We start from the raw sequence: 22,776 nt of genomic DNA, 5'->3' as shown, positions 1-22,776 counted from the left end.
ATGCCTATTTTCTTTTTAGTTATTAATCATTTTGAGAAGGTAAGACTTAAAGAGAACTTTCTATTTCTGATTTTATTAATGTAATACTGGATTTTGCTAGAGTAATATTGCGATATTCTATCATTATAAATATATTTTTAATTTTTAAATAATTAATAAAATGATGTATATAATTAATTATTTATTTATACAAGTTAAAATTATATAAGTGAATTTTATAATTTTAAAATATCATTGATCAAATTCTAAAAATAAAATAAATAATTTAAATAAATAAAAATATATATTTAGTTGATCAGTAACTAACTAATATATATAACCGATTAATTTATTATTTAATTATTTTTATAAATTATAAAAAATTAATTTTATAGATACGTCTATGGTATATTAGAATGAGTCATTAATATTAGAGAGAATTGGTAAATATCAAATAAATTTAGTATATTAAAAAAAAAGTGTAGAAATAAACATTCTTTGTAGCAATTGATTTGCCTCCTTTAGTATTTTTCTAAAAGTTGTTGTTTAAATAGTAGTAAATTACATTTATTGTGATTAAAAAGGGCAGAGAGGGAAAGGAATTGAGTTTAGAATCATGTTGGCCAGTACTAAAAACAGAAAAGTTAAGAGATAGAATGACCCTTATAACAGATTAAAAAATAACCCTTATAGCAGATTAAAAGAATATCATTCACATAGATTATTCTTAATATATATTTATATAATTTAGTATGTAGCAAATAGCAATGGGTTTTAGAGTATGGAGGGGAGTGTTAAGTATTAGCTTCATATATATAGATAAGAGATATATGCATGGGAAGACAGAGAGTCTGAACATTTGAGAATAGTGTGGACATGTAAGATTGCACGTGAAATTTCAGAAATTATCGCACATAACATAACAACACAGGTATGTACTTTCATAAATTTCTTCTTCCACTTCTGAATTGAGGAATCTCTCAACTCGATGATATCCAACTTGTCCTCCTCCCCTGATTTATAGTCAATTCAAATGTCCATTGCAACAGGAAAAAAAGGGAACCCCAATTGCACAATAGTCCAAATACATTCTGAAAAGATTGGCATATACTTGTACATAAAGATAATGACCATTGTGCTAGTTACTGCCGGAGAAAAGAGTGGTACATATAATATGTATTCCTTTAATTTGGAAAAGTTGTGTAATTTGAGTGAGACAAAATGAATGTCAATTTGGATTGGAGAAAGGATCCCCAAATTGTGCAATTTGAGATAGGGATACTAAGATGAATTTCATTCAATAGAACCAACATTTCTTGATTTTACAATGAATTTGCAGAAAATTATATTAGAGTAAACACAGCAAAATGATTCAAATCTTCAATCTATATTCACTTGTACTAAGCACAAGTTACAATTAAGCACCATGCAGCAAACAATTACAGTTGCACAAAAAAGGGACAAGAATGGCAACCAGCTATACTCTTAGCTGGTACTTTATTGCCTTACATTGACCAATATTCCTTCACTCAATTTTATTGGTTGCAATAATAAGTGAATGCACTGCGGACTGATCAATACCTATTTGTATCGCAATTTGCTCAATCTCTTAAAAATGCTTCATCTTTTTTACCTTCTATACTTATCTTACAGTTGTGTTTGATCAAATAATCCTACAATATTACTAATGCTTGGCCTCTTCCATGTTTGCTTGGAGAGAAATAGAATGCTTGAGATCGCCAATGTAAATATGATGATCACCAATTGGAATCCTTCGGATTCCGAATCGATCGACGGCACTCAAGTGCTTGCACACATGAATGTCAATCTTTACTTGTATTTGAGAACCTGCAACTAAATCAACCTTTTCAAAACCAATCAATTGTTTGTTAGAAGACTCTTTTTCTCCTGAAGGTGGGCTAGAGAATACTAAGAGAGTGTGAGTTCCATCCATTGTGCCAGTGTTTTTAACATTAATGTCAATTCCTAAGCTGGTTTGGCAATTGATGTGTGACACCCTAATTGCTTTGCTTGAAATGGTTGTATTTAAGGCATAGAGATTGGTAATGGGTAGTGAGACTTCTTTTGGTGCTTGAGTTAGAGAGTGAGAAAATGAAGTGTAGCTCATTCCATGACCGAAAGGGAACACAACATTCCCTTTGTAGAATCTATAGGTTCTACCGGGATAGCCTGTTGCTGGGTCTGGTCTCATTCCCATGTTTGTCATTGGTACCTTAGCAAGATAACCCTGTGGATACCATGTCATTGGCAGCTTTCCACCTAAAAAACACAAACATAAGATACAGAGAATATTAGCTTTTGTACTGTTCTCTAGTATTAAGATCTTTTAGAATTTGAAGTTGTTTCAATCAATCAATCAATTGAACAGACTAAACGCTGTTGAGAGTACAAAAATTTCACATGAAACTTGACCATGTCTTTTTTGTACTCTGTTATGCTTCAATTTCCTGTTTCTAGTTAATCTTTTTCATTTAATGTCAATGTAGACTAGGAATACACATACCTGGATTGGTTGTTCCAAACAGAACATCAGCAATGGCAGCACCACCGGCTTGTCCAGGATATCCAGCCCATAAAATAGCACCAACACGAGGATCATTCTTAGCAAATGAGACATCAATAGGACCACCACTCATTAGCACAAGTATCGTAGGACCTCTAGAGGCTCTAGCCACCCTTGATACAAGTTCTTGTTGGTGGCCAGGCAAGAGAAGGCCTACCCTATCTCTAAATTCTGCTTCTATGGATTGATCAAGACCCATTACTAGAACAGTAGCATCAGCCTGGCGAGCTGCAGCCTCTGCTGCTCCAAATTGTTGGTTACTGTGACAGGCCACATCTCCACATCCATTTTGGTGAAGTGTCTTAGCGTACCTGCTGATTCCTTGCAGGGGACTTGTGTATTTACATGCAATACCTGCATCCAAAAAGTTAAAGGTTATATTATGAGGGAGTAGCCATAAAATTCAGATACCAATCTCAATCTATATTTGGATTATCAAGAAGACATGAACGTCGTACCAGCATAGTTCCCTATCATTGTAACAGTTACATCAGAGTTAGGCCCAATGACTGCTATAGTATGGTGACGACTACTAGACAAAGGCAGGGCCTGCCCACGATTCTCAAGCAGGACTATGCCTTGTCTGGCTGCCTCTAGAGCCAATTCTTGGTGGGCTGGAGTGCAAACATCCCTTGGGCCTAAGTTACCATAAGGATGAGCCGATGGTTCTCCATCAAACATGCCCAGTCTCATCTGGACTGTTATTGTATTGGCTAATGCCAAATTTACATCCTCCTCTACTAATAGACCCTTCTTCACAGCATTCTCTGTGTGGATTGCTAAGAATGGACCACAGTCCAGGTCAAGACCTGCAAGAGTTTATAAAGATTTGTGCGTTAGTGTCTCAAAATTAGCATTTAATGATAAGATATAGCAAAACAAATTAGCTTATAGTAGTTAAATTAATTTAGAAGTACAAGCAAACAATTCTATTTTTGTAACCTGCTTTAATGGTGGCAGCAGCTGCCTCTTCAGGTGTTGAAGTGTAGTGTTGGTTATCATATAAAACACCGACAGAGTCACAGTCTGAAACAATGTATCTGCATAAAACCGTCAAAAGGTTCAGATCAAGAGCCATCAAATTTATTGATTTTTTAGGACAAATTATTTATATTAATTAGAACTTGCCCGTTAAGACCCCATTGACCTCTGATGGTGTTCTTGAGCAGAATAGGATCAGCACAAGTAGGTTTTCCATTAACTTGATTGTAAGAGCACATTACACTAGCAACTTTCCCTTCCACCACGCAAGCCTTGAATGGCACATCATACGTATCCTCCAAATCTTGCTTGCTTACCTGTACTCATGATTACCATTCAAAAGTACGGTCACTTTCAATTTTTAAGATCTGATGAAAGATTGATTAGGTACGATACATTTCTGATGAAGTGGTAAAAGGCATCTAAATTGCTCAAAACTAAAGTAGTGCAGATAATTTATTATGCTAGTAACTCAAATGATCAGAAATTTTTTGTGAAAGGATTGCTTACTCTAGCATTGAAATGGTAACGATCCACGCCATTCCAATTATCAAGATCGTAGGCAGTGTAGTGTTTGCAGCACGCAGCAACCTTTAATTTGAGACCTGTGCTACTCTGAAGTCCCCTGACATAACTGGCAGCATATTTACCGGCTAAAACAGGGTCTTCGCCGGGAGTCTCTTGGCCTCTGCCCCAACGAGGGTCACGAAACACGTTCACATTAGGGCTCCAATAGGTCAATCCGGCAAGTCCTCCATTGTACATTGCCCTTGCTTCATCAGACACTACCTGCTCATCACCACAAAATTAAGGTCACATGTCACATCCAAATTGTTCAAATTTTACAGATCCATAAGCTTTGAATAACAATTCCTTTTTCTTATTATATCAAATTTTTTTTTATAAAAAAAAATCACATCTAATTTGTTGCAAAACCCCCCGGGAATAACATCGTAAAAGTTAGTTGAAAAAGAGTTATGGAATCTTCTGGGCCAGAGACTGTTAAAGTGAGACAGCGACATGAATTAAATGCGTCCAAACTTAAAACAAAAGGAATTGGAGGATGGAGGCCTGCATGGGACCCAAAAATTAGCCTTGCAACTTGGCCTCCCAAAATAACACTCTGTATCTGCCCTCTTGCCACTTGCTATGCCCACTGCCCAAATCCATGCCCTCATCTTGATTAATTGCCATCAAAAGCATATTACTATTACAATGAAATAGTATCAATTTCTGGTTAGATTTTAATGATTTTTGGTTTGAGGTGTTTGTCAATATAGTAAAAGTACATGTGAATTGACTAATAATCAAAAAGCAAATAAAAGAAACCTCATCACAAAAATAAAAGAAAGGGTGGAGACAATTAGTAAGGTATTGATAATTTTTCAGAAACATACAAAACTAACATTTTGTCGTCCATGTCCATGTCGTTAGCACCATAACGGGAAATGAGACCAAAGTTTCATTTTCATAATGAAAACTGACAAGCTTTGTACGTAGCTAAATGGTTACTGTCATGGATTTTTCATTGAGCAATGAATCAAGCAACAAGAAGAAGAAGAAGCAAAGCAACATGCTCACCTTTTGCATTAATCAATAAAGCCTTTCCATTCCTCTATTTCTCAAGGCCATAATTGCAGGCATGAAAATACTTTAGTATTTATTATTAAATTCAAAGAAACATTATTTCTCATATTATAATACAAATAAAACTTACAGTAAAATATATAATTCGGTTATTTTATATTTAGAACGTAGAATGATTTAGTTATAATTTTATCATTTAATATTAATAAATAAATATATTGCTGATTTATCTAACTCAGTTTTCGTGTACAAAGGAGAGTATTTTCCTTATGAGACAGAGAAGATAAGGAAAGAAAAAAGATGAATAATTAGACTGACCCGTCCAATTTGCTCCCAAAGAGACTGATTGAAAGAAGCAGCGGTGGTGATGACTTGAGGGAAACTAGTAGCCCCGGGGAAGGCCCCACCAAACTTAACACCTGGTCCCACATTAGAAACACCATGAAGAGCTTCCGACCACCATTCATAACCCTGAATGCCAAGTCTGGGCACAGCAGCTGCATTGTTCACTAACAATCTTATCTTTTCTTGCAATGTCAATCTGGATATCAGGTCTCTCACTCTGACATGTATTGGCAAGTTTGCTCTACAAAACTTAAGGTTTCTCGTCACCCCATTTCTCGGGTCGCAGGCGAAAGGCGCCCGCGACTCGACTAGATGAATGGGCAGGGAAGAAAGGAAGAAGAAGAAGAAGAAGAAGAACATGATGATTAGAAGAGGTGGAAATGTTGGGAGTATGTGGTTCTTGTTATTAGCCATTCCTTTTCTTTTCTGTTTGAGCTAATGTATATGTGAAAAAGAGGGGGTGTTTATATAGGGAGAGGTTGCGTTTATGCCTTGAACAAATAATGGTTTGATGATTGAATTTCCACGTCAAAAATAGATATGGAGAAAGAGAAAGCCAAGAAAGTGAGACACCAGAAAGAAAAGAGTGGGTGAGTAGAGCACGCGGTTGGCAGTCACTAATATCTATGCACTGCTTAACCCTACTTGCTTGGTAGCTTTCGTTGATTAAGTAATGATTAAGTTAGAAGAGACTCTTATCCTATTTTTTAATAATAATAATAAATTTTATAATTAAATTAAGTTAATACATAATTAGCCATAATCTAGCATTATAAGCTTTCAAAATAAAAACAAAGAAAAGAAAAGACCTAAGTAGATTAGTGTACATGTGGTCACGGACCACCGAATCTTTCTCACTCGGTAATATCTTTATTATGTCTAATGTCACGTTAGTCGCACTAACTATTTGCAGAATTTTTACTATGATTTTGGCTGCTTTTTCTTTCTTCCCATTTAATCAAAGAAACGAAACGATTCTCAGCAGGTTTCTTCAAGGCTCACATTTTATTTATTTTTATTTGTTTTTCCATCTCCTCCACCGTCGAGAGATGAGAGAATGAAAAATAAATAAATAAAGTCAAAATTTCTGACTTGATACTGAAAGGTCTCTCTGGTATAGGGCAAGGCAACAAGAGAGAATGGTCTATTTTTGTTTTCTGTGTCATTATTTAGTATAAAACTGGGAAAGACTGCATAAACAACTTTCCAACACGTGATATTAGGCCAGGAAGGAAAAAATAAAAAGTTACTGTCTCTCGTGACAACATTTTCCACCATTGTAGATAAAACAAGAACCCTTCTTTGTCTTCTTACTGACAGTTCATTTCTCAGTCTTAATTCTTTAATAATCTTGTTTTATCTTGAAGGATTGTGTAACACAGTCTCCATAATTTCATTCTATGTTTATAATATCATACGGATATGTGTATGTAGTAGTTTATATATATGATAATACATGATCCACATGCAAACATCAATCATTTGGATATTTAATTCCCTTCTTCTTCTTTTTTTTTTTTTTTTCTTTTGAGGAATCACTAATTGATATGATTAATTGGACCCAGGATTATTAATGTAATATATTGAAGTTCTAACTTCCAATTATTTCCTTACAATGAGCATTGGTTACCTACCAATATAGGCAAGGCAAGAGAATGATGCTCTTTTGTTTAGCATTGTTTACCTACCAAATAGAAGTAAGAAGTAAGTAATATATAACAACAATAATATATGATAAAAAGAAAGGTGTCCCAAAGCTCTTTTAATGACCCTTTTTTTTTTTTATAAACTGCAAATTGATGATGTTACAAGATAACTAAATGGATATTATCACACATGGGTGCATGGATCCTCCATTCACGAATATCTTAGCCACAATCTTCATCCAATATCTCTTTCTTTTTTTCCTTTCTCTATCTTCATATGATTGTATACGTTGACTTGAAAGTAATTTCTTTTTTCAAATAGAAATGGGTTATTTATATTGAAATTTCGATTTATTGGCATTGGAATCGTTTCTAAATAATTCAAATTCAATAGAAGGATTCTAAAAGTGAAGGAGTTCTTCTGTGACAGGCAACAAAACATCTGGACAGGTATGGCCTTCTATGCACAAGTTGCATCGAAAGCAAAGGATTAAAAGAGGAGGGACCATAAACCAAAGGATATGCATTAATATGGTTATATAAATAAAAGTGTATATATATATACGTATGAAGAGTGTAGTGTATAGAATACGCAATAATATGTTAAGCAATTTTTCAGTTAAAAATATGTTATGGGTAGAAAAATAGAATAACGAATCAACAAACTTGTTGAACAAATCATGTTTTATTACATCATTCTTTAGCCTCCCACATAGTTGAAGAAAGAACCCTTTCACTATATCATATTGTTTATGACAAATCTACTCTCTGCCATCACAGTTAAATTTGTTTATTTACAGAGAATCAAAATCCAATATTCAGTCCCATTAAATTTCATATGAATTCCCATTCCTTAAAGTATATATTACTTCTTTTCTCTTCTCTATTCTACTTCTCTGCTTTTCTTTTCTTAATTAGTTTCCACTAAATTTGAGACCTTACAGTTTTGAAAACAACTCAAGTATTAATTGAGCTATATCCATTAGTTCTCTGTGTTTCTTTTGATGGCGCGTAAAGTTTGCTTGCAATTTACCTAAATTGCATGTGGGAAAGAAATGTTGTTGGTGAAACAATTTTTGAGGTCTACTGCTGAACAGTCCCCTTTTCACTTATCACTAATTTAAGAAAATCAACAAGATAATCCAAAGATTACTTAAGAAGTAAAGAGATTATTATAATATTTGTTGATGGTGTAAATCCAAATTTGACCAAGAAAAACACAATTTTGAGCAGGATTACAATGAAATATGCATGCACTTCAAAGAAAAAGAAAAGGGTGCCTTGGCTTTGGCTTGGAGACAATGCCAACGAAGCCAACCCTTCTATTCCAACTCCATATCCAATCCAAACCCATCTTTAGTAGTCTTTACTAATGAACATTGAACATGACTTTACTTTCTTGCAAGATTCCATTGTGGGGTTGGGTTTGGTCTGTGAATAGACAGGGTAATGTGATCGATCCTTTGAAGTAAGAAACTGAAAATCTAGAATACATAAATGAATGAATGAAAGCAAACATGATGATTGGTTACAGAGTTGCCAAGAGGCGCAAAATTGGCCTAACTGGATATTGTAAACAAAATGGACCCACCACAGCCACATATTTATAACACCATAATATTAATACATATCCAAATACTTTGTAAAGGATGAGTATGGATAATTCTATCTGTCAAATGATAAATAATGAATTTAATAATTGAGTAGTGCTACTACACGTCGTCTTAACATTTATATCACTTTCATGAGAAATTACGAGCGACATTAATTGGATTACAAGAATCAGATGAGAATTTTTTAAGTGGATCCACTGTCTGATTAGTGTATGTTTCTTAGTGTTTGGTTAATATAAGCAAGGAAAATCTTCCATGGATGAGAGCAACATATCTGGAATGATAAAGCTGCTTTTAATCCATAACAGTTCTTTATGGGGCAAATGACCATCGGATATAGCATTCTTATCCTTGAAAATTTGCCATCACTGACGTTGTTGTTGTTGGTTTGGATTGCCCTGCCAACCATGCAAGCAACTTAATGCATTTTCTTATCTTTTATGCGAGAATGACTTGCTTGCTTGCTCCCGTTATGTTACACTCATAATTTTAGGTTTTTTTAACTAACTTATATATGCCACTAATTCAATTGAATTATTAGGTGCAACACACCTGGCTGAAATCGAACAAGAATACTTTCCTTGTCTGTTAGAGATTGTTCCTCTTTAAAGATGTTTGTTGCTGCTGCCAAGAATGACACTTCTGTCACTGTGTAAACTAGAGCTGGTGTTCTTTCGGGTCTAAAGCCTTATTTGGACCAAGTGGACTGACTGTTTATGCGGGAAGGGAATTGGGTACTAGAGATTTTTTGTCCCACCATACCAAATGAGCCACGACTACAAGGGATCCAATCAGAGATCCAAAGATTAGGACTCGGAAGTAATTGCCAAGCTTTGGGCCTGTAATCCAATTATCAAATATAAACAAACATAAATCTGCACGTTTTTGTTACAGCAAGATCACAAATTAATATTCAAATCATGGCCCAAAAGGGGCTGGAACGTGCAACGGTTGGCAGTCCGCCATTCCTTCGCTACAAACTCTCAGGCTTACACAATGAACACAAGTAATTTAACATACTTTACAGATGAAGCTCAATTCTGAATTTGACCTGTACATATTAAGTATAAACATCCTTGCCGATAGGCTGGTGAATAATTAGAAAGGAATCAATCGCATAATCGCGGTTACAAGGATGAAAAAGCTTTATCTCTTAAAAGTACAAACCATCTGCAGCACCAAAAGGATGCCAATCTCTTTTAACTTTGCAGAATACTAATTATAGCTTACTCTTCTTGACAGGTCCCATCTCTTTTGCCCTAGCCCTCAGCACATGCTTCTGAATCTTCCCAGTAGCCGTCTTTGGTAATGGTCCAAACACTACAGATTTTGGAACCCAGTAAGCAGGCATCTTTGACCTGGAAAACTTTATTAGTTCTTCAGCTAAATATCTTTCATCAGATCTGTTGACTCCTGGCTTTAGTGTTACAAAAGCACAGGGTGACTCACCCCACTGCTCATCTGGCCTAGCCACTACCGATGCCTCGTATACTGCTGGGTGCGTAATATATTTTCCACCTCTAGGCTACTTATGTTTTCTCCTCCAGAAATAATGATGTCCTTTGATCTGTCCTTAATCTCCATATAATTGTCTGGATGCTTAACAGCAAGATCCCCAGAATGAAACCATCCGTTTGCAAAAGCTTCTTCATTGGCTTTTGGGTTCTTTAAGTAGCCTTTCATCACAATATTGCCCCTCATCACTATTTCTCCAATGGTCTTTCCATCTGCAGGGACAGGTTTCATAGTTTTAGGGTCAACAACATCTAGGCCTTCCAAGCCAATGTAACGGACTCCTTGGCGAGCATTTAGGCGTGCCTGGACAATAGGGGGCTGTGAGTCCCATTCAGGTTTCCAGGCACACACTGTGGAAGGGCCATAAGTTTCTGAGAGACCATAAGTATGTGTTACACGGAAACCTTTTTCCGACATTGCAAAGAGAACGGATGGGGGCGGGGCAGCGCCAGCAGTCATTACATGTACAATGCGGGGTAGAGGAAGAATGGTTTCCTCCTTTGGAGCATTCACTATGGTGTTGAGAACCACAGGCGCACCGCAAAAGTGACTAACACCATTGTTTGCTATAGCTGAATAGACTGCCTTAGCTGTTACCTGTAGAGCCAGAATAAAATGACAGTAATACAGCTTAGAAGGCAAAACAAGTAATCTTGTACTAGAACTCAACAAGTGCAGTGCATCCAAATGGTTCAAAGCCAATTCTATCATTCCAACAGGCAAAAATGGAGTATCAACTAAAACAGTAATGAGACACAAATTTGATAAAAATAATTCGACGCACAGGGAGAATTCACTGAATAAGCTTGTGCCTCATTATACAGTCTACTCACTGAAGCAAGGAGGCCAATCTTTCATCCAATGACTCTGTAGACATCGATAAGGAATCTAAGAACATAAAAATAAGTCTAAATTTTAAAAATTCTTACATATTAATCTTGAGAAGAGCATCATACTCTTTTATAGGGTGTATTCAAAACCATCATCATTGAGTTGAGTTTCTTCAAATTAAAAGTCAACTATTTTTCTATTTATGCCTCAGAAATAATAAAGGAAGAATCTACTTTCGTATGCCAATCAAAAAAATGACACAACACTTTCATGTTATGCCTATACGTGGATCATAGAAAAGCTTACTTTCTCCAAATGAGAAATTTAACCATCACCAGCCTTTTCTGTAATAATATAAAGAATCTTACCTTCAAAAAATAACCTTTCTAAAGTAAATGAAAAAAGAGAAGTTGTAATTCTATTGCTCCAAAATTCGAGGAAAGTTATAACTGGTGATGCTAAGAGACGTAAAGGTCCATTTGATAGCTACCTAAGAGGATGAACATTTCAACGGATGGTATTGAAAATCAGGACTCTAGCTTACAGAATACCTACTATCGCCCAAGTTAAAGTAGCACAGTCCATAGGCTATCCAATTAAATATGTTCAAATCAACGTTAACAGAAACTGGAAAGTGATTGCAAAATAAGATCAGGAAATTTTCTTCCACAATATCAAGTAAATATACAGCAACGACCAAGCCCAGTGAATTACCTGTCGAAGACATATGTTTGTCCCACAAAGAGCTGCAAGTGACCAAGTGAAACACCAACCATTACAATGGAACATCGGTAGAGTCCATAAGTATACAGCACCTTCATTCATTCCCCAGATTAGAGGATTACTCAAGGACATTAGATACGCTCCTCGGTGGCTCAGCACCACACCTTTAGGGCTAGCTGTTGTACCAGAAGTATAACCTAAAGCAATACTCTGCCACTCATCCTCTGGTTGTTTCCAAGCAAACTCAGGATCACCAGATTCCAGGAACTTTTCATATTCAATGGCCCCTCTTCCTAAAGCATGTTTTAGTGACTTGGGATCACAGCTTTTATCAGCTATGACAATCAATAGTGCAGGTTTAAAAGAGGATTCACTCTTTGCCAAGATTTCCAAAGCTTCCTCTGCTAGCGAAAAGAATTCTTGGTCCACCATCACAACTTCAGACTTGGAATGGCCTAAAAGGAAAGCAACAGTTGATGCATTTAGACGTATATTCACACAATTTACCACAGCTCCAGCCATTGGAACTCCAAAGTGTGCTTCATACATAGCAGGCACATTTGGAGCAATTATTGCTACCTGAACAGCATCAATGAGATAGATAGTATCAAATTGTTGCCCGTATTAACTGAAGCAATTAGAAACAGATCTAATAGATGGTCAAGTCTAGAAAAGAAACTAGAAAGAAAATATATATATATAAAGATAATTTTCCCACATTTAAATTTAAGTATTGTACTTATGGCCCTGTTTGGAATAAATCATTCGGAAGAATTCAATTAAGTTGAGTTCTCTCAAAATCATGTCATGTGATTTAATTCTTCCAAAATGCCTTTCTTTTTACGAACTGAATTCTAGTAAATACAAGCTTTCCAAACGGAAGAATTGAGTAACACTAAATTCTTGCATTTCTATCTTATAACACCTGAGCCAAAGCCACATAACCCAACGGAGATGAAAGAAGTGAAAAAATACCGTGCTACCAAACCCAACGGAGTGATTGGTTAGAGCAGAAGCCAAACGTCGGCAGCGTTTGTAAGTCTGTAACCAAGTGTAGTGCGTGGATCCATGGACAAGTGATACTCTGCTCGGATGAACGGTGGCTGCTCTGTCCAGGAATAGAAGTGGCGTCAACGCAGTGTAGTTAGCTGCGTTTTTTGGGAGCTCATCTATATCTTTGACCACCATCTCTCCCCAAATAACGCCTCTTTTTGCATAAATTTCTTGGTGCCGAAACGCTTATATAGGCAAACAGCACTGCTTATTATTTATCTAGGCTGCGCTGCCGCTGAATTCTTTTAATCAAAAAATGGTGTTAGCTGACCAATTAATTTTGGCCAGGGGTTTTTTTTTAATTCATTGGTTTGATATAGTCGTTATTTTAGCTGTTGTTTAAAATGCCTCGATGTCCCCAATTTTATGACCACAAACCGGGCATGAGACCCCCAAGGCCCCAACCTAATCCTCACCCTCGCTCTTGCCCAATCCATTCTAAAACGTTACCCACCTCTAATTGGGTTAGTGGCAGGAGGAATATTATAATTCATCTCTAGGATTTATTCTAGTCCTCTAAATTCTGAAACACAGGCAAGTACGCCTGCGCAAACAGGTAAAGGTCAATTTAATACAAATACACATGATCCGCACTGCTTATTATTTCCTTAAACTATCTAAATCATGCATACTATAGCTTGCTCTTTTTGACAGGTCCCATCTTTTTTGCTTTATCCCTCAGCACATGCTTTTGAATCTTTCCAGTAGCAGTTTTAGGCAATGGTCCAAAGACGACAGATTTTGGAACCCAGTAAGCAGGCATTTTCGACTTGCAGAACTTCATTATATCTTCTGCTAAACGCCCTTCATCAGATTTATCTGTTCCTTCTTTTAATGTCACAAAAGCACATGGTGACTCTCCCCATCTCTCGTCTTCTCTTGCTACCACAGATACTTCAAACACTGCTGGGTGTGTGTACAGCACATTTTCTACCTCCAAGCTGCTAATATTTTCACCTCCAGAGATGATAATGTCTTTGTTTCTATCCTTTATTTCTATATAGCCATCAGGATGCTTTACTGCGAGATCACCAGAATGAAACCAACCATTTGCAAAGGCTTCTTTGTTAGCTTCTGGGTTCTTCAAGTATCCCTTCATTACCAAATTTCCACGCATCACTATTTCTCCCATAGTTTTACCATCTGCAGGAACAGGCTTATTGGTTTTAGTATCGACTACGTCCAGGCCTTCCAAGCCAATGTATCTTACGCCTTGGCGTGCATTGAGGCGAGCTTGTTTGATAGGAGGCAGTGAATCCCACTCAGGCTTCCATGCACATACAGTCGACGGACCATAAGTTTCTGAAAGGCCATAGGTATGGGTAACACGGAACCCTTTCTCTGACATTGCAAAGAGAAGAGAAGGAGGCGGTGCAGCACCAGCTGTATTTACATGGACAACACGAGGTAAGGGAAGGATAGCCTCTTCTTTTGGAGCATTTACTATGGTGTTGAGCACCACAGGTGCAGCGCAGAAGTGGGTCACACCTTGATTTGCAATTGCTGAATAAACTGCCTTAGCCGTTACCTGTAGAAATCCGAAAGGCATACTAAAACTGAAATTCAGCATGGAATACTAAAACAAGAGAAGATTAATAGATATTGAAGAACTTCAATAACTCAACTGAAGTATGACACCAATGGCCACACTCACCAAATCCGCTAGTTAAAAGATTTATGTTTTCTGGACCTGATTCCTACTGCAGTATTCAACTACAGCTTCTTGCCTCATAAAAAGTAAGGGTTCACTATTGCTTAACTACTGGAAGAAAGCACCAGAACTCAAACCTAATTAACAATGCTAACCAAACCCCACCTCCCAGCTCTTGAGCTATGCCAATGGATACAGATGAAGACATATTTTTAATTCAGGGTGCCAATTCTCCTATCAATAATCAACAATCAACTATTGTAAATATCAACTCTGAATCTCTCGTTATATCAAATGCCAGATAAACATAACTGGTTTTAATTTCAGGGCACTGTTAGCAAATGATTGCAAATTTTCAAAAATTATCAAGGAAGAAGCGAGGGTACCATAGAAATTTTAAAATGAAAAATAGTATCTTTCACTTTAGCAAAGTTTCAGAATTTTTCAAGTTTTGTAATTACCTGCCTCAGACATATGTTTGTTCCACAAAGAGCAGCAAGCGACCAAGTGTAGCACCAACCATTGCAATGGAACATAGGCAAAGTCCACAGATAAACAGCTCCTTCATTTAGACCCCAAATCATAGCACAACTTAAAGCCATGAGATAAGCCCCTCGGTGACTAAGCACAACCCCCTTGGGACTGGCTGTTGTACCAGAAGTGTAACCCAAAGCAATACTTTGCCACTCATCCTCTGGTGGTTTCCAAGCAAATTCAGGGTCCCCATTTTCCAAAAACTTCTCATATTCAATGGCTCCTCTTTTCAGTGCATGTTGCAGTTGCTTGGGATCACAGCTTTCATCAGCTATAACAATCAACAGTGGAGGACTAAAATTATTCTCTTTTTCTGCCAAGATTTTGAAAGCTCCCTCTGCCAAGTGAAAGTACTCTTGGTCCACCATCACAACTGTAGATCTTGAATGGCCTAAAAGGAAAGCAATTGTCGGTGCATCTAAACGAATATTTACTGTGTTCAACACTGCTCCGGCCATTGGAACTCCAAAGTGAGCTTCATACAAGGCAGGAATATTTGGTGCTATTACTGCTACCTGCCAATATTAATCACAAAGATCATAACTAAGCTATCACTAGGCTCACTTTGTCTACTAATTTTACATTTCTAAATGTAAATCACAGAGAGGGGGGGGGAGGGGGTGGTGGGGAAACACCTAGTAAACTGCGAAGATAGGAACCATAATTTTTAAATCATGAATCATTCATCCAGAAAGTAGTAAATGTTTCTTATGGCAAGAAACTTTCGTATTCACATAATTTCACTATTAAATTAAATCAAGTTCAACTGCTTTCTTAGCCTAGTGATAAGCTCAGAGTAACATAAGCGAGTGCCAGATGTAAAATTTCACCGTGCTCGAAACATGAAATGAAACCTATATAGATCAATAGCTATTTGAAGTTTCTGTTCTCTGAATGATATAGCAGAGAACATAATCCTTAAATATGAGCTTTAATGTAGTTTACATTTCAATTAATTTTGTATCTCAGAATTTAATTTATCCACACTAAACAACAATACTCAATTCCACAATCAAAACTCTAGAGAGTTAAAGAAATAGTAAAACAAGAAAGCTTATACTAAGATTACCGTGCTACCAGCACCGATGTTGCGGTTATTCAGAGCGGAGGCCAATCGACGGCATCGGTGATAGGTCTGCAGCCACGAGTAGCGTTCTGATCCATGGACCACAGCTGTTCTGGTAGGGTGCACCGTAGCAGCTCGCTCTAGAAACCATAACGGCGTCAGGGCCGTGTAGTTAGCTTGAAGCTTTGGTAGATCATCTATATCTTTAGCCATAATCTCTCTACAAGCGAAACAGCGATGAGATGAATGGTAAGAGAAATGAATGATTGTTTTGTTATTTATATCAGTGGTTATTCGACCTTTTCCAGTGGTGAGTGACATAAAGAGTGCTATCGCCAGGTTTCAAATCTTGACATGTTTGTTTACGTAAACATGATTGGCAAAATACATTTTAAGCCTTTAAACTTTTTAATTTTATTTATTGAGTCTCTTAATTTTTATTTATTTATGATACTTTATTGTTACATTAATTAGAGTTTAATCCAATAAAAGTATTTAACTAAGACACTAAAATTTAGTAAAATAAATAAAAATGTCATAAATAGATATATTGAGTCCTTAATTTAAAAATATAAAAATATAATTAAAATTAATATCTTAATAAATTAAAATAAAATAATTTCAAAGACTTAATAATAAATTCTGCTGGTATAATTTGCCCGTTACTAATTGCCAAATCAGTAACCATAAATTCATAATTACGTGTATATATATATATATGGAAAAAATAAAAATAGAAATTATTTAAATGTTTCCTTTTTTGTTTGAAAAAGAAAAATTATTTTATTAGCATCTATATTACTTAATATATTTCTAATTTTTTATTTTTCTACTCTTCTAGAACATCACATTTAACGTAAATCTAACATTACATCCTATCTTGTTTAGTGTAATACATTACTTTTTATATTCCTTTATAAAGAAAAGTAAGAAAGTCTAACGCACAACTTTTTGTAAATAAAACAAATAAATAAATGCATTCATAAAGTAACTCAGGCGGGCAGCAAAATTCAATTCAAACCTTACTTCTATTATAGATAAGGCACGAAAAAAATAGAATTATTAATTGCAAATATGGAAAGGTGGAAAATGAGCCATTGCAAGAAGTAAAAATCAAATTTTCTTCTTTGTTTTGTCTCTCCAAGTTGCATGGATTTCCAAATGAGGAATAATGCACTAATTCTTTTATATGTTAACAAGATTTCAAATTTATGCCTTATGGAAGGTAACAATTAAAACTTTCTTCACTTTATGAGTTGATATAAATATACACATCATTTATAAATTTATATGAATTTTGTTTCACTATAAATGTACTACATTTAAAATTTCTAAATATACATTATTTTTGTTTAAACATAAAAAAAAATATTCAAAATCTCTGTTGCATTGTGTTAATGGGCAACAAGGTGTCACTAATTTTGACTTTCTGACTCAACTATATAATATGATATTGCCAAAGCATATCAAATTGAAAGTTCAACCCAGATGCCAAAACTCTACTTCATGCTTGAAAAAGGAAAGATATCTGAAATGACACTGACAATCCAACAAATTTTGGATTTTACTAATTATTGAATTTCTTAAAAGAAAAAACAAAATCAAAAATTGGCCAAAGATTTAAACCGAAAATTTCAGTTTGATTCGGCTTAGGATTTTTATTTTTAATTTTTAAATAATACTTGCATTTTTAAATGCTATTCTAGTAAAAATTTTATATTTTACATAGATGATAATAACATATTTTATTTTATTCATAATTGTATTTAATTATATACCTTTTTCTTTGTTTTTTCAATTTTTATTTCTTTCTGAGAAACACAGTTGACAAATTATCAACGAAATGATAGAGCCCAAATACTTGCAACCGAAACAGTAGAAGCCCCACGCATCTCATCAGCTGCGTCAGCCCACCGCTACAAGAAGGAACTACTCGTTCTTGGGCGATTCACCAAGCGGCCTAGTTAAATGAGCAAACTAGAGTATTAAATAAAAAGAAAAAAACTATTAAATTTAAATATCAATTTAGATTGTTTTTATATATATATAATATATAATTCATTGAAAAAATAATATACGGCTTTAAAACATTAAAACCTCAAGATTTGCACCCAAAAGAAAAATATAGGCATAAGTTCTCCAATATACAAGGTATCATTGTGATAAACTGTCCATGGTTAAGCACATTCAATCAAAAATTAAAGCTGAACATATATTTTTTTTTTCTTCTTTTCAGAACTTGTATACATTCCCAAAACTACAGCTCCCTGTCCCTTATAAAAATTATTCTTTCCAAGAAGAACAGTTCAACAAATGACAGGCAAATTGGCACCACCGACAACACAAGGCTTAAGAAGATGATGAAGAAGGAGCAGCTTGATTGAAAGGAATTTGCTCGGCACAGCTAAGCACTTCATGAGGTCCTGCTTCTTCTCTGCCGACACCCAACAGGTCAAGGTAGTATAGGTAGTGAGAGACTATGTTATCCATTGATTCATCGTCACCTTTCCCACAAACTTGATCTCCATAAAGAACATTCATTGTGGCGCCAAAACCAGGTACCCTTTTGGATAAAGTGTCATTCTTGGTTGGTTTCCAGTTGCCAACAAATACATCATGAGCTGATGGCATGTGTTTCTTTTCTGGAGTCATCCATTTCCAAATTGCTGCCTGGAAAGCCAGTGTTGCATTGTTTTCTAAATATTCTGGATGATTCAACAAATCAATCTTCAGGGCTTCCCCAGTTTTTCCATAGTTGTAGTTCCTGTAAATGGGATGGGAGCATTAGTGCAAAACAGAAGGTTATCAGGATTGTGTGGCAACAAGTTAAGTGTTCTCAATGTCAATGTAAAATCCAGAAAATGGGCAGAATATCTGTAAGGGGGATTCAAGATTGAACATCACTTGTTCATAGCAACAAATAATTAATTCAGCAAACTTTCTGCTGAAAGGTGTGTTGGTGGAACCTGCTTTTCTTAGGAAAAAATAGCAGTACCAATAAAATTGCTAGAATTATTATCCGATTTTTTTATGGAATTTAAGCTTCTTTATTCGGAAGTGATTAATATGGTTTGGCAATAATGAAAAGATGAATTGAAATGAAGCTATTCCAAGCATCTCAGTTAGGATATGGACATTACATCTTAAATTAATACAATAAGCATACCAGTAGAGGGGCAGGGCACCCCTGCCATGATATGAAACACCAGGAGTGCATGGGTAAGTGTATTTATAGTAGTCATCACAGTATATATCGCTGGGGCTCATTTCCTTGTTGTAACATAAACCCCAAGCCATTGGCCCTCCTGTAGCCACTCCATAGCCACCTGAAAACATATCATCACCATTTCCATTGTTTCTTATATAGAATTTACTATTCATGTACTAACAAAGAGTCCTGAAAGTGGAACAAAAGTTATTTTACTTACAAGAGGTTTTGCTGCCAACATGCCCAAGAAAAGCAGCAACTTCTTTCTGGCCCATGAGTTTACCACCACTGGTACCAAATCCATGAGGCTGGTAAATAGCAGCAGCAGTAATGAAAGAATGGTAGTCCCAAAAACCAACAGCATGAGCAATAGGTGTATTACGCTTCGCAAACAAGTTTTCAAATTGGTAAGTCTGGAAATAATCAGAAATCGTTTGGTTGCAGCAATAAATTGACAAGCCTTTGCATTCCCATCCCTTGTCACAAACCTTCTTTCCCTTCACTATTTTAACCAATGGTTTTGTTGCAGATGGTAGTGCATCATCATCTCCATTTACTACTGTAACTAGCGTTAACATTAACAACGCCACTGCAGCAAGAGCAGATTTTTTAGACTCCATGCCAAAGAATATGTTTCGGGAAAATGGAATTTCTCTTGGTTGTTGTGGCAAGGAAATTTGAGAGGAGTATATAGAAGAGGGTGGTTGGAGAATGGAGATTGCTTTGGTAGAGTGAAAAGGAATAGAAAGTGAGGGCCTAACACATTAGGAGAGAGTGATTTGTCAGGGTTGAGGTGGCATCAGAATTTTGCTTGCTTTTTGTTCTTCTTCAATTGCAAGCAAAGTAATGCTTCAAGGTTAAAATTTGGGCTGATTTAGCAAAGCTGAAATGGACCAATCTTGAACCTGTTGTTGGGTCTGAGATGGGTTTTATCTCAGCTATAGATTTTAGCCCAATAGCAAAAAAAAAAAAAAGGTGGTGTATTTGTGGACTACGGTGGGAAGACTCAGTTTGCTTGTTCACTAAAATTAATGAAAACAGTGATAAGGGGGGAAGGAGAAGATAAGGCACAATCAGCATCAGCAATGATCTTGTTTTATCATGCTATTTGCAGGACCACCCGCTTGACAAAGTTTCAAACAGCTCTCACTGGAAACGAGTTTCCTCCGGTGAATGAAGCCTTCCACAGGCATCGGCCTTACCAGTGTAGATAAATAATTGTGACCCTGCATTTGCTAATTTCAATCAGGTTTATCGTGTCACTACAATACAACAAAACTGGTAAAACCATTGCTTTCACTAAATTGACAGGTCCTTACTTGTACATATATGGTATAGGAAATAATTAATAATAATAATCCTACAAAATGTAGAGACACACAGGATATCACAGGGTGAATCTAATAATTTCTCTTTTCCAAGGGAATGCCATTTGTAACAAGATATTGAAATTACTTGTCATCACACATAAACTGAGCCTCAAAGCCCCTGAAAAGATTCATTGTTGCAAGTTACGCTCTTTCAAGTTTCAACCTCTCGGACATGGTAGGTGAGCCCCTGCTATAAGTTGGATCATATTTGACAGGACATAATAAAGTATGTAATAAAATCAGTATTACAATCGATGGATAGATTTTGATAATTAATCGTTGAATTTCGATAATTATCAAAATCACTAAAAATTTAACAGATTTAATTATATCTTTGAATATTTATTTTAATATTTTGATTTGCCTGTGCCTCCTGCTTCTGCACTCAGCTTCTCGTGTTAATCAAATCATATTCCTCTTTTGACTAGGAGAAAGAAAAAGGACATAATATTGGTTACAACAATCAATTTCGATTTAAGAATTAATTCCTAATTTTATAAAATCTGAAACTAAAAATCTTAGACCCTAATAAGAAACTTCTTCAGAATTAAACCCCGATGTACTAAGTTAGTCCTAATTTAGTGAATTAAACTTTAGCCAACATACTTTGAGGGCTAAACCATAGTTTAATGGGTCACACTCTAGTTTATTAATCTTAAGAATTAAAAGGGAATTTAGTTGAATTAGTATGTTTCTATAAACGTAGACAAGTAGGCGAAAAATAAATGGAGGTTTCATGTGGTTGATTTCCCTAGCTGTGAGGTCTTCTTGCATTTTTATTTTTTTATAATTTGTATATAAATGAAATTTTATAATTTTTAATTAAACCTACATAATAGTAATAATAATAATAATAAAAGTAATAATAATAATCAAAGTAAAAGTAATAATAACAGTAAGAATAATAATAATAACAGTAAGAATAATAATCCCACATTTGCCACTAGTATAATGTATATTTAGACACTTAGATTTTAATTATTTAGTCATTTAAATATTTAAATATTTAAATTTAAACACTTTTAATTTTTACTTTAATATAATAAACATTTAAAATCTATTTTATGAAAACATTAAAGTAACTAGGCTAGCACATGTAGACATATTAAATTAAGTTCGTATAAAAAACATTTAATTATTTAAAAATATAAATTAATATATTTATTAAGTTAGACCAAAAATTAAAATACTAAAAGGATCAAATAATCAAAATTGAGATGCCCAAATATATATTTAGTCATTATTTATTTTTTTCTTCTTATTTTCCAAACTAAAAATTTAATTTTGAACTATGACAAACATCCTTCATGTTTTAGTTTATTATATTAGCTTTTTTTTTTTTATATTCGCAAAATATTTTTATTTTTAATTCGGTATGTAAAATACTTCCATCTATTTTTATGAAAAATCAACTGGCTAATTGGCCAATTTGAAAAAATAAAAATTTATTTGGTTCCTAAACTTTTAATATAATAAGGAAAATTTTAAACAATATTACAATAAATCGAAATCACTTTTTAACTAACCAATTAGGATAGATTTATTTTTTAATTTTGGCTTAACTTATTCCTTAGTAAAAGAAGATGGCATCGAATGCGCAGGCCGCAAAGCGGGGAATGGCTCGAGCAATTCATTTTTCATGGGCAGGTGAGATGATGTTTGAAAAGAATCCCCAGTCTTCCTCAGGAACAACTTCATTTCTACGGTGGCATTGTTTTCAGAATTATAGATATATATTAGAACAAATTTTTGAATATATTATTAAATACCCTAATTTATCTAAAATAATTTTAATTGAATCTTTTGCATTAATGGTTTAGGAACTAATAGAATTTTAATTCTTTTTTCAATTGATCTATTAAATAATTGATCTTTTATAAAAGGCAATGATTTGAAAATAAAAATATATATATTATATTAAAAGGCAGGGCATCCTAATATAATAATTGGCTCTTTAATCTTTTAGCAAAATAATATTATTAATATCCGAAAAAGAAGAAAGAAAAAAGAGGACTGAGACACGCTCTGGTGCATACAGTATACAGTAGTTCCAAAACCGTGCTACACGTCTCGGGCCCAGCCGCATCAGC

At 35.0% G+C, this 22,776-nt stretch overlaps 4 protein-coding genes across 4 annotated transcripts; all 4 read right to left on the bottom strand.

The window, feature by feature from the left end:
* Window positions 1–1,347: 1,347 nt before the first annotated feature.
* On the bottom strand, window positions 1,348–5,941 carry LOC8258784 (beta-D-xylosidase 1). The gene is made up of 7 exons (XM_002519148.4): window positions 5,450–5,941; window positions 4,055–4,333; window positions 3,692–3,861; window positions 3,506–3,603; window positions 3,022–3,372; window positions 2,504–2,917; window positions 1,348–2,259 (listed from the first exon to the last, which is right to left on the bottom strand). The coding sequence occupies exons 1-7, from the start codon at window positions 5,888–5,890 to the stop codon at window positions 1,664–1,666; spliced, it is 2,349 nt and encodes a 782-aa protein (XP_002519194.1). The 5' UTR covers window positions 5,891–5,941; the 3' UTR covers window positions 1,348–1,663.
* A 3,682-nt stretch (window positions 5,942–9,623) lies between these two features.
* LOC8258785 (acetate--CoA ligase CCL3) lies at window positions 9,624–13,189 on the bottom strand. Its single transcript, XM_002519149.3, is given in 4 exon segments — window positions 9,624–10,244; window positions 10,247–10,847; window positions 11,796–12,383; window positions 12,780–13,189. Coding segments are annotated over 4 exon segments (1,692 nt in total). The 5' UTR covers window positions 12,993–13,189; the 3' UTR covers window positions 9,624–9,954.
* Window positions 13,190–13,338: 149 nt separating this feature from the next.
* On the bottom strand, window positions 13,339–16,412 carry LOC8258786 (acetate--CoA ligase CCL3). Its single transcript, XM_002519150.4, has 3 exons — window positions 16,112–16,412; window positions 14,970–15,557; window positions 13,339–14,385 (listed from the first exon to the last, which is right to left on the bottom strand). The coding sequence occupies exons 1-3, from the start codon at window positions 16,319–16,321 to the stop codon at window positions 13,489–13,491; spliced, it is 1,695 nt and encodes a 564-aa protein (XP_002519196.1). The 5' UTR covers window positions 16,322–16,412; the 3' UTR covers window positions 13,339–13,488.
* A 1,894-nt stretch (window positions 16,413–18,306) lies between these two features.
* Window positions 18,307–20,002, bottom strand: LOC8258787 (chitinase-like protein 2). Its single transcript, XM_002519151.4, has 3 exons — window positions 19,537–20,002; window positions 19,275–19,434; window positions 18,307–18,872 (listed from the first exon to the last, which is right to left on the bottom strand). The coding sequence occupies exons 1-3, from the start codon at window positions 19,934–19,936 to the stop codon at window positions 18,458–18,460; spliced, it is 975 nt and encodes a 324-aa protein (XP_002519197.1). The 5' UTR covers window positions 19,937–20,002; the 3' UTR covers window positions 18,307–18,457.
* Window positions 20,003–22,776: the final 2,774 nt, after the last annotated feature.

This window comes from Ricinus communis, chromosome 9 (assembly GCF_019578655.1).
Source record: "Ricinus communis isolate WT05 ecotype wild-type chromosome 9, ASM1957865v1, whole genome shotgun sequence".
Taxonomy (NCBI): domain Eukaryota; kingdom Viridiplantae; phylum Streptophyta; class Magnoliopsida; order Malpighiales; family Euphorbiaceae; genus Ricinus; species Ricinus communis.
This window is presented reverse-complemented; position numbering and strand designations above follow the sequence as displayed.